Raw genomic sequence first — 12993 nt, 5'->3', positions numbered from 1 at the left:
TTCTTTCGATGACATATTGGCCATCGAACATCATGGGAAATCATTATTGGAGATTATTGTATTTCAGCTGCAGATCTATTTAAATTAAAGAAGAAAATTGAACACTCTTGCGGTTACCGTTATTTGATTCAAAACATGACGAAGCCAATGAAAAAAAATATGCTGATATGAAATTTCCATTATTTCAAGATTATGTTGTTGACAGTCTTTGAATTTTACGGTATGTTTTAAGCCCAACTGATGGGATATCTCTATGCTGAACATTTTAGAGGCTTGTAATTTATACTGCAGATAAAGTTATTATTTTATTAAAATTAATAGTAACATAATTGGAATTACAACAATGAAACTAACTTTAGTAAATAGTATCTATAAACAAATCATTTTTGTTTGGGGATAAGAAGTGTGTTAGTTGAAATTAAAATGCGACATTTCATATTATTGGATAAATTATCAGTATGTGCTTGAGTGATCTTTAACTAGACATCTCGGTGTTCTCGTTAAGGATCCATTCGATTTTAATTGCCAGACTGATTACTTAGGAAGTATCAATTAAGTATTGTCGTCATTTAGCGACGTCATCGGCGATGTTATCGACAATTTTAGCGATGTAGAAAACAACGTCGCTCTCGTACTAACCACGTTCCGTTTACTTTTTCAGAACTTCCAGCGGAAGAAGGTGAGTAGACCCGAAATCTAATTTTAAAAATGTTGCCGAAATGCGCCGCCTATTTTTATGGCGTTTTGCGCAATATGAACTGACATTTCCCAGGTACGTTCGATTGTTTATCATTTATTTTTGTTGGAGCGCGAAGAAACTGGGGTAACAATTATTTCGTCGAATCAAATTCGACATCTAAATATTTATTTTGTTCAAGTGCTTTTCACACACGCATGGGTTATGTCGCCTTACGGGCGAAACGTTGCAAATGTCTGTGGTGCCTTGTTACAGCGTAAATATAACGATGAGAAGGTGGGCCCGCTTGCTTGATCTCAGATTTACCGTGTTATTCCGAACCGATTATAATTGGATGGTTTTTTTTGGGCATATAATTTGAATTAGCCTATATTATTTGACATTTGAGATAATTGAATGAGGAAGGTCAAGCCGGCATGTTTTGGTTTGCTCGTAATGGGCTGAATTATGGATTACCTTGATTCTTTGATTGTTTCTTTAAATGGATGCCATTTTTTTGTTGTTTATTACTTTAATGAATAAGCTATACATGTGTTTGTAACATAGCTAGATTTAATTAATTACCATTTTAATAAAACATATAGAGACCGTTCAATCAATAAATGTATTCTCTGTGGTTTCTTGTTAAATAATTGTTCATTATCGTTGATATTGGGTAATTTGTTTGTATATTGGCGTTTAAGGATATATACTTATGAATAAATCAGTTATCACAGGAGTACAGAATGCATATTCAAACATTTGTTTAATATGTTGTCTTCGAGAAATGCCTCTTATTCGTTTTAATTGAGAATTTGAAATATTCTTATTAAATTATTATTGCACAAAATGATTTTATCTGAAAGTAGTTATATATGGTTTAATTTTTAATTCTTTATTACCCATTTATGTAAAAATTTATATATATATTGCACATTATTTACTTCTTTGAAACATGCATTAATTCAATCTAAAGAGTGCATAATTTTTTTAAACAATAAATGCATCTTGATAGTCTTTGATAGACAATTTTTAATTATCTTTATATTGATGTTAAAAATAACTAGATGTAATTGCATATTTTTTCAATGAAACATTTTATTTGATTGGTGAATTTTTTTAATAACTTGCTTTAATCATTAATCAGCCATCTATTAGACTAGTATTGACAGTTTTTCTCATCATGTCCACTCAGAATATAATTTCTTGTAAACTATTAATTGATATTTTAAAAAAGTTCACGATTGATTGATTGATTGATTGTTCATGATTCTTTATGGTCCATTAATGAATTTTTCATTTAGATTAAGAGTTATTATTAAAAGCAACTAGCTTATGATATTCAGGTATCATTTATTGTTTAACAATGCATATTTGTATTGATATTAAAATTTCGTCCATTGATGAATTTTTCATTTAGATTAAGAGTTAATATTAAAAGCAACTAGTTTATAATATTTAGGTATCATTTATTATTTAAGAATGCATATTTGTATTGATATTAAAAGGTAATTATATATAATTTTATATTTTGTCAATCAAACATTTTATTTGATTGGCGAAATTCTTTAATAATTTGCTTTAATCATTAATCAACCATATATTAGACTAGTGTTAACAACTTCTTTCATGGTTTCTGATTTTTCGGCCCTGACTGAATCTAATTCCTTTTAAACTATTAATTGATGTCTTCAGAAAGTTCAACATGCTTTATATGATATATAATAACTAGTTTATAATATTTAGATATTATTGTTCATCGTTGTGATATCAAACTAGTGTTGATAATTTCTTCATGGTTTTCCACTCTAATTTTTCGTCCCTAATTTCTTGTAAATTGTTAACTGATGTCTTAAGAAAGGCCAACATCATTCACGGGACATGTTACACACATAATTACTATAGGCGATACCGTTACATTTAATTTAAATAAAAAGTTTCTGCTCTTTTTTTGTGGTCACATGCTGGGTAAAAATAGCCCAACCTTGTCTTACATTATGAGTAGTTAAAATTGTATTAGACATAGCACCTGGTGGGGATGTCAGCAATTTCGGTCAGCATTGACGTCATCCCTTTTATCTAACCGAGTGGCTCGGAGCGATTTTGAAACCTGTGGGTGGCCACAAAATAATAATAAAGTAGGTGAGGATCCGCTTGCACATTCTGTTTATTTGAACATTTATTCTTAGCTACATTTCATAACTTTTTCGACTGTTTATGCACAGTGGAAAGTTTAGTTTATACAAGAACAAATATTGTTTTACAGAAATGTTTTGTTTTCTTTTATGAGCCCAATTTGTACTTGAATATATGTATTTAATTAGGTTCGTTCGGTTTCAAGATTTTTATTACCACACGGTCGATAAATAGTATAAAAGTAATTCATAATCAAATTTATTTTTACCTTCTCCATCACTGTAACCTTGAAGGCTTTGACGCCTGTTATCTACAAGGTTAGTCGTTAGATATATTTTTTTAAAAGCAGTGTAAAATTCATCCGTTATTGTTATTTACTCACTGTAGAAAATGAGAGGTTTTTCATTGTTACGGTTTTGCATTTTTCATTACTTGTTTATCATGGTTTGATTAGAGCTAAGCTTCACCCGAATTAGGCTCAAGTTCATTTGTTGTTAAGTACAAATGATTTATTTGTTTAGATGTACAAGTTCGTTTAAATGAACGTTATTAAACCTCAAGGTTTGATGGATGAGTCAAACTACCGGTATTTATTATGTTTATTTCTGTGTGATTTGCATGCCGGGGTTTAATGTTATTAAAAAATTAACATTCTTATATTGCTTTAAATTCGTCGAGTTAAGTGATTTCGTGGATCTGTTTAGGCTGCGGTAAGAGTCTGTTTAAACAAAAGGAGACTTCTCTGTTTATTTTGACGTGCTCACTTGATCTATAAGCCAACTTCCTGGGTTTTGATCTGAACGGTTGTTTGACTCGCTTGTCACTATGTCTGTTAATAATTTTTTTACATTCATTAATCATTCCCATTCGCTCTTTTGATGTATTTTTGCAGTGAGACTTTTTAAATGTATAATGCAAGTTATAGTTTTTGGCTTGGTATTCAGATTTAATTCCAGTTAATTTTGAACCGAATGGATGGGATTATTTTCTATTTTCTATATATATATATATATATAATTTTTTTCAAACTCATTGGCTATTTTCCAATGGCAATGTCGGTGTGTTGATTTTTGGGTTTTGGCTTGAAAAAAAGCCCGTTTCTATTTCGAATATTTTTTACACGTGTCATGGCATGCTATAGGTTTCGTCGGACTAATTTTGGCGTTTCGTTTTTTTTCACGAGTTTTTCGTCACGCTTTATCGGAGAATCTGAAACAGTTGTAGATTCTGCCAAGGTGAAGGCTTCGAGTTTTCGAGGTTTTCCGACATTATTTATAGATGAGTTGATGTGTTTTATTTTCACGTCAAACGCTGGCATTTTTGTGGTTATGTAACGTTAGCTGAATAATATTGCCTATGTTTTAGCTGTCTAACGCCTTAACTCATAACTTATCGTTGAAATAGTCATAAATATATGTCAATCATCAACTTAATAGGTCTAGTTTTAAATTTAATTAAAAAGTTTTTTTATTTTCATTTAAAAGTCAGAAATTGGTATGTAGCGGAATAAGAAAATACAGATGTGTTTTAAAAGCAGAAAAGATGAGTTACGAATTAAGTTTAACGTAAGAACATTTTTTATGAGAGAAGAATGTTTGATGAATTTTTTGGTGAGATAATTTAGACCAGAATAAGTGGTCGATGCGATTTTTCAATTGCAATCAGTTTCTAGGAGTAGTTTTTGTTGTTTTGATCGAAACTTGCTGCCCGACAAACTTCTTAATTAGAGTGAGAAACAAACATTGTCGAAATATACTGGCCTTTACATACCGCTAACTGGTTTTCTGTCAATTATCTATAAATAGGTATACAAATAAATAAAAATCAATAAGATCAGCACAATAAGCAGTTCTTTGTTGATAGTGATTCGCGAGTTTTCGTGTTAAATATCTTTGTTTTATTTAAAAAAATAGTTTAACAACAATAAACGACGTGTCATCAGCGACTATAAAATTTTTATGACAAGCATTATTGTTTTGTTAAAATATAATTCGAATATACGACAATTAACAAGGCATCAATTCAAATATGAATAAACAAAACAGTGGTTTCTTCGATGTCAGGTTTTTTATGTCGTTAAAAGAATGAATGTTAAAAATAAATAATCATAATTAGAAAACAAACCAGAACGTTGTTACATTACATTAAATATATTATTTGATTTAAAATATTTATGGTGTTAATATTGTAGTTCCTTAACAATATTATTGTATAGTATGTTATTTATATGTTAGCATTATATATGTGCTTTTATATTTTATGCCATGAATGAATGCCTCAACTGGCTCCCTTATATTGGTTAGCTGTGTGGCGAAGGTAAATCCACCTGTCAAGATATTTCTGTTTCCTGATTTCACGCAACATCGCTATCGCTGCTGGCTCCTCGAGGATGCCGGCGCTTCTCTCACTACTCGAACCTCTCGAATTATTCCGGTGAAATAGGCGGCAAGACGAGTGCACATTGTTGTGGGATTTAATTTTGCCGATGCTATTTGTAGGATTTCGCACATTGCCGGCTGCAATTGCCTGTCGATTATCAGGTCCGATGAACTTGAAGGTCTTATATCACGTTGGTGGCAATCAATTACGTAATGTGAAGCTATATATATATATATATATATATATATACACTTTAGTGATAGGTTTTAGTTAGATTTTTGAGTTTGGTTGTCTATAAATTGAACCATTTTAATGTTGCAGGATTTCGGATGGTTATTTTTGGAAATTCTTCCAATTTTTTCTTTCTGGCGCTTTTAGAGACCCTTGATCCGGAGTGTAGTGTTGAGGGGTTGTAATTGTTTTCGTTCACTATTCGGTTAGCAATTAATTTGTTTTTTACCAATTTTGCTTTCCTATACAGGTGGGCAGTAAGAGGACAGGTCGACAGTATTTCATTTAAGGAATGTGATTTAATTTTCAAGGATTTTTATAAGCTGAATGTTTTATTATGAAAAATGTGTACTTTATTATTGGTAGGTGTTTGTATTACATGCCGAGAAAGAGAAGTTATTCATAGTAAAAAGGGCCAACGTTTGAATGGGCCTAGTACCATATCATTTCAGACCGGAAAAATAGTTTTTATGTAATTTTGAGCTTCTAATTTATTAATTAAGAGTTTTTCATTGTATAACGAAATACGACGTGCAATTATTTTACATTATCTTTTGTAAATTCCTCAAAATTAATGCATAGTCCTCGTATAGTAGTGTAGAGTCCCTCATATATAAACTTCTGCTGGGACACCTTATTTTGCTAAAGTATTGAAAAGTATCGTATAACATTTTGTCTGGTATTATGATGCTCCTGTTAAGCTACTGTAAAATAATTATTGAGTATTATTTTGATTGTACCTCCCCTGGGTTTGGAGGTACGGCAATAATCACATTATATGAAATTAATTACCTAAAGTCGGTTTTAAGTTAAATTTAAAATTGGAATTCAGATATTCTATGAGTTAGAGTATTCCTGACATCCAATATGGCATTCTAAAGCATTTCACCATATCTTGGTCAGGATTTTTATTGGTGGTACGTACGTTTTTTTTGCTTACACCGGGGGAAAAGTTCAAATATTATTTTATATTAAATATGTTTTTATATACCATCATTTTGTTGTATAAATATTTAGTTTGAAAGTAATTAATAGATATGATTCAAAATCCATCCGTTTATTCGCTTAATTAATCTTCATGTCATATAATTAAGACTAATGGCAAATAAAGTGTTTCACGTGGAAAGTTTGGAAGATTTTATATCTAGTTAATGATTGTATATAACAACTTCTACTAACGTTAAATTAATATTGAAACAATTTTACCAACTCATGAAATAAAAGCTCAACAAATTGATTGAAATTGATCGCTGATTTGACTTAAGGGTAATTGGGAAATTATTTATATTTATATTAACTTTCTCTGTGTATAAAAATACTGTAATTAAACCGGTCTTAGTATAGTAGTGATTGCACCTATCCGTGGCTGCTTACAGCTAGATGTTAGAATATAAATATCGTATATCCATCATCCATTCTGTCAAAATGTTCTAATGATGGAAATAAATGAATATAGAGATGTAATTTAAATATGCTAAATATTTTACCGAAAAGCTACATTCACTAAAAGAAGTTTATCAGGTATTCTAAGGCGTTGTGAGTCAATCATATTTTATGGAAAATGAAGAAGGCACTTATTTTATCCTGGCGTTTTTCAAATTTGGAATACGAAAATAATGTTATATCTCCTAGACCTATATCTGGCAAATAGGGCGATTAATTAATTTAATCAATTTTAATAATGTCCACCACATTCAATAAATGTATGACGAGGTGCTTTGTTTTGATGATGATTCAGAATCTTTTAAATATAACATATTATTAGCTATTGACTGTTTTTTGTTCTTTTAAACATGTAACTTTGACGGTAAAGATTTCTTTATTTAGAGCCACAATTTGCTTTTCACCGAACCTTCATTGTTATCCTACCCAATTTTGTTGATATTTATCGTCCTTCCTGACCTAGTCAGTCCATTTGCTGCGATGTTTGGGCATTTTGTACGACTTTCGAAGGTGCGAATTTTCTTGTTGTGAGATACATCCACAAAATATGCAGATTTAGATGCGATCTCCCCTGGGGGGTGGGGGGTGTATAGGTTTGAGGATTAAAAAATAAGAATAAGATTTATTTAAATTACAGGGGGAAATGAAAAAATACAATTTTAATGAAATGTTTTATTTAAATTAGTATTTAACAACACATTGTACAGACAGTTAACATTTGTTTAGAATATTTTCTAAATAATATTATATATACTATACTGAATAAATATAAGAAGACTAGAATAATACTAGAGTACTCTCAAATTCGAACTGTAACTTTTTCCTCAGCTCCATTTTTGTCTATTTATTCTGTTAACTTCTTTAGAAGCAGAAACTACTTGTTTATATAAATGCCGGGCTATTGGAGTTAACATAACAAAATAACAAAAAGTTATTACACACACTTGTACTTTTTGGTGTTGTATTGTTCCTGACTGTCTGAAATTGAAGGCATATGTTCCTCTATTTCTATATAATCTATATAGACACATAATATTATTTTAAGTAATGTATGAGGTATGATGTATCTCTATTTCGAAAAAATTGTACTTTTTACACTATTTAGGTTGCAACTGCATCTTTGTTAAACAGTGGTCTAGCACATTTTGGTCTATAATCTTCTCGTCTAAAATGCAACGAGCAAACCTTTATATGCATATATAAATAATGTTGAGAGAGCCCCTTAACTTTGTTTGTTTACCTTATCAATATCTGGCTTTAAGCAAAACTTTTGGGAAAGAGATGCATTCTGTTAGAACCTTCAGATGCTGGAACAGAACACTTTTTTAGTTTTCACATTTAAATGGATTATTTTTGCATGAACTGCTGGAAAAAAATATAAAAAAGCTAAAAATGTTAAAATTTTAATAACAATATAACAATAATATTTATTTTAAAATTGAACGAACACACAAAATAGCCAGGCAGTATTTCAATGTTTTGCGAATGAACGATACGACAGAATAGACAGATTTCAATGTTTTGTAAACGCTACACGCTACATTTTATGACATTTATAATTCAAATCGAAAGAAAGAAATCTGTAATCTATTTATCGGCGACCCTCTGGCGGCGTTGCAATACACTAAGATCATGATTACTCATTATGCCCATTTAAGTTCCCATTCTATATTTCAATGTTTGTAGCGCAGCGCAGTATCTTTAAACTTCGAAGAAACGTGTATTTGTTGCAGGAGATATAGAAATAAGATATTTAGGTAGAGATTGATAATTTGTTTTTCTTTTAAATTATAAGCAGAAAACACGGCAACCCTTCATGATAACTTGGGCACCAATCAGAGAAAATTACATCACTGTTCAATGACGGATGTAATGTTCAATGATTCATACTGTTGGAAGCGACAAAATATCGGTTTAAAAGATTTTTAGTTTGTAAAATATGACTAGGATGCAAACGCCATTTAAATTTTTGGCAATTTCGACAACTTATGGGTTTTTTGATCGCTTGACTGCTCTATCAGAGTTTGAACAGAACCGCACACCATTTATACCCTTTAAAATGAACGATTAAATCGAGAAATAAATGATTTTGATGCTTTCGCGTCCAATGTCGTTGTTTGCTGACTATATTCTAACGTCATATGATAATATATTTGAATTACATTAGATTATTGATTGAATATATGGTAAATACAGATGGAGTTACTCTATTAAATTGAATCGGGCACATATCTGGCTAGCTTCATGTTGAAGCCTCACTGACAGACAGGCTTCACTTTTCAGCATGTGTCATTTCCTCAAAGTGTGAACGGAGTGTCAGCATTTGTGCCGAGTAAGTCACGTTTACGAAAATTTTTACTTATTTTATTTAAATTTGAAGAAAAATACGGCTGAAGGTCATCGAATGCTGTGTAAAGTGAATACTGGTTTTGATGTTTTAAAAGTGATGATTTTAACACCGAAGATAAAGTGCGTTCTGTATAAAAAACATTTTTTAAAAAGAATTGGAAGTCGTTGCTCAATGGAATCATCAATGCTTATCGCTATTGACTACAATTGATGTGTTTGAGCTGAGAACAGCCCGAAAAACGGCAGGAATACAAACAAAGACACGATAATGTTATTCTTCAGCACGACAACGCTCGATCACACATTAACCGAATTATTCATCCTTATCAGGTATACAGAATCGCTAATATCATAAAAAAAATCACTAGAAAAAAACGAAATTAGTTTTGCAATATTTTTGGACGTGAATCAAGCTTTCGATAATGTTTAGCATAAAGGTCTAAAGCATGACAGGTCATTGCCTGAAAGATAGGAAAAAGTAGCGTTTATTGATGGACACTACTTTGCAAAAAATACACGGTACCGATCTTTCACAATAAGGCTTTAAATTAAAACATCCTTTAAAATTAATTTATGGGATTAATATAATATTTTGAGATAGTTTTTCACAATTAGTAATCAAACTTAGAGTAAAAGAACAAAAAACATCTTTCCAGAATCTTTTCGGCAGATGCACTAAATCCGAACCACATTCTATTCATATCCGCACGTTCCTTCCTTCTCTTATTACAGATTTCGCGCCATATGTTTTGCAGCGGCACCTAACGTGTATCCAGCTTATGTAACGGCCGCCGCCTTGTTTTGAGTAGTGCCATTGGGATAAAAACAAAACTATTTTTGTCGCCTGCTGGAGTAATCTATTTTATATCACCGCAAAAATAAAAATTCTAATTAAAGAACGTCCTGCATGCCAATTTCTAGAAGCTGTGGCTTTATTTTTAGCGGAATCAAGGTTCGCGTTATTTTCGAAGCTGCAACTCTCGATGTTGGGAAGAATGTCGGGATCGCGGGGCGCGCAAGCGCATCGCGTCCGAAGATTGGCAGCGCGATCCGTCTTGCTGTCATCTGGAACGTCAAATGATCATATTTTTTTTACCAAATTATACGCGTCGAAACATCAAAACAACTTAATGCGTTCGGATCGTTCGTGATCATTTATCGTTGACGGTCATTTTACAGCTTTATGGATCAATTTGCGTTCATTTGAATATTATTTTATGTAATGATTCATACTATAACTAATATAGCGCGAAAATAAATAGTTTCTAACACTAGGTGTTTGCCATAGAATAATAGAGAGAAAGCTCAATGGGAGACTAGAGGGAAGTTTCGCTACAAGAATCTAGTACTGAAGAGTCCTGGTATGGACACAATTTGCAAATTAATTTAATATTTCTGTTAGGCACAAGTCAATATGTTTTGGTATATTTTTCGTCCCCTATAATATAAAAAATGTATTATGAAGGCGCTTTTATTTTAAACATCAAACTTAAAAAAGAAAAAAGAGAAAATAAAACAATATGTAATTATTTACCAATATACTAGCGACCCGCCCCGGCTTCGCACGGGTGCAATGCTGATACTAAATTAAATACACTACAGAAAAAATATGAACGTTGTATATAAAAACATAGCGGCCCGCTCCGACTTTGCACGGGCATAAAATATATATGCCTATGTCACTCAATGAAAACATGATTAAAATCGATCCAGTATTTTTGGTTCATTCATTACTGCCCTTGGCCTGCACGCATTAAATTTGAAGTAAAACAATTCCTCTTCTCCTATACTTACTATGAAGATTTCCTGCTATCTTTGGAATATCTAAATTCATACAATTTTTATTACATTACACATTTTTAAACGCAAATTTTAAATTTGTAATATCTCCGAAAATATTTGTTTAATTTACATGCTGTAAGGAACCATATTGATCTATATTAATTACACACTGTATTTAAGGTACTTAATTCGATAAGGATTAATGCCGTATTGCCTAAAATAGCTTCGTAAATAAGCCATTTTCTCACGTAAAAAGTGAACAATAAAAATGGTTAATGTGGGTTATCCCTAAAAGATAAACATATACCATCGCGGACTTTTTTGTAGACCTTTTTATGGTGTACAATACTGTAGTACATTAATTTGATCTAACTCGTAGGGTTAGGCAGCGTTTTTGCTAATTGCTAAATAAGCCTAAAAAAATAGGTTAATTTACGACATCACGTTAGAAACCTCTAAAATTAGCAATGTTGCCTTAGTATATTATGCATGTATTATACATATAAACCTTCCTCTTGAATCACTCTATCTATTGAAAAAAACTGCATCAAAATCCGTTGCGTAGTTTTAAAGATTTAAGCGCACATAGGGATATAGGGACAGAAAAGGCGACTTTGTTTTATACTATGTAGTGATAAACACTACAATAACAAACCAAAGTTATAGTAGTACTTGAAGTAAATTATTCATATATTTGAAGAGTCTAATATATATTTTAGAATTCACAAATTAACCTAAAATCTTACTTGAAACTCAAGTTCAGATTTAACTAAGTTTAATGTCTATTATTTTAAGTTTATATATTATGTTTGTGTTAATAAAAATAAAAATAAATTCATTCAATAAAAGCAAGGAATGCAATTAAAATCGATATGTGTTAAGCCTGTATGTAGAATATAGACATATACATTCATGGCTAAATTCTTTTAATATTTCAAGTTGTCCTTCATTTATTATGATTAACATAAAATCTTTTGCTTTTAAAGTAGGGTGGGTATCCAGACACTAAGATTCTGGCTTATATAACACACATCCTGCATTTTCAATTGGTTTACTTGCTCAACATTATATAAACCTTTATGACTCTTTAAACAAAAATATCTTTAAAAAATTAACTCGGGTTTCATTCAATATTGCATTCATTGGAAATTTTGCAGCTAGTTTGGCTGCGCTCATATTTTTTCTGGTTTTAATAACGCTCACCTTCTGATACATTCTTATGAAATCCAAATTACGTTCAAATTTAAATGTAGCAATATATTAACCAAAACAAGAACCCCCAACCTTAAAATCTTCAAGCGAACCAAACTTCCATGTGTTCAATGTTCAGTTTTAATGCTGCGGATAGGCTATATGATTAATGAGCTGTGATTTTGATGAGATATACTCATATAAGGGCATCAAGTCATATTTATGTGTACTTTTGCAGGCAGGGTATAATGAATTTGCTGAAAATTCAGAGGATATATCAGGTGGATGGAATGTTCTCATATGCCTGTTCAGATTCAAATTGTTATAATGGGTTTTTAGTAAATATTCACAAATCGATTATTTATCTATTACTGTCCACCATTTATAATCAGAATATGAACTGTACAAGAACAAATAAAATATAAACAACACAATTCTTAACCTTACAAAACAGAGCTTCTACCAGTACTAGGGTCAAATCCAAAATGGTTGTTGTACTTGGATTCTACCTCTTAATCGCTTGTAAATGGCAACGTCGCAAAATCAGGCGGAACCACCAGAAGTTGACTGAATACCTGTTCTGAGGACTCCAGAAATAGTCACTACTACTTTCGTTACTTGCAGTATCTAGATGGGGTTATATATAATAATAATGTCAGATAAACCAGCATCAATGAAGTTTCTTCACCTATCGCTTTTTAAATCAAGGTTTGCCATGCACATGGAAGCAGTATTATTAAAGTGCAATTTGAGGTACGATATTTCATACACGGTTCATATTTTTTGTCTATCCCCTGTATATATAC

The 12993-nt window shown here is 31.3% G+C and overlaps 1 protein-coding gene across 15 annotated transcripts in view; it reads left to right on the top strand.

The window, feature by feature from the left end:
- SERCA (ATPase sarcoplasmic/endoplasmic reticulum Ca2+ transporting SERCA) overlaps nt 1-12993 on the top strand; it is a 48409-nt gene that overhangs the window by 4089 nt on the left and 31327 nt on the right. For 9 of the 15 annotated variants that reach the window (XM_076397209.1, XM_076397213.1, XM_076397220.1 and 6 more), the window contains exon 3: nt 662-679. The exons of the other annotated variants lie outside the window; for them this stretch is intronic. In XM_076397209.1, coding sequence (XP_076253324.1) covers nt 662-679 — 18 coding nt within the window. The remainder of the gene's footprint in view (nt 1-661; nt 680-12993) is intronic. 15 annotated transcript variants of the gene reach the window in all.

Source organism: Rhynchophorus ferrugineus, unplaced genomic scaffold (assembly GCF_030347505.1).
Source record: "Rhynchophorus ferrugineus isolate W39M unplaced genomic scaffold, kcgeb_rfMv2 rfM2, whole genome shotgun sequence".
Taxonomy (NCBI): Eukaryota; Metazoa; Arthropoda; class Insecta; order Coleoptera; family Curculionidae; genus Rhynchophorus; species Rhynchophorus ferrugineus.
The sequence above is the reverse complement of the archived record's forward strand: the minus strand, read 5'-3'. Positions and strand labels throughout refer to the sequence as shown.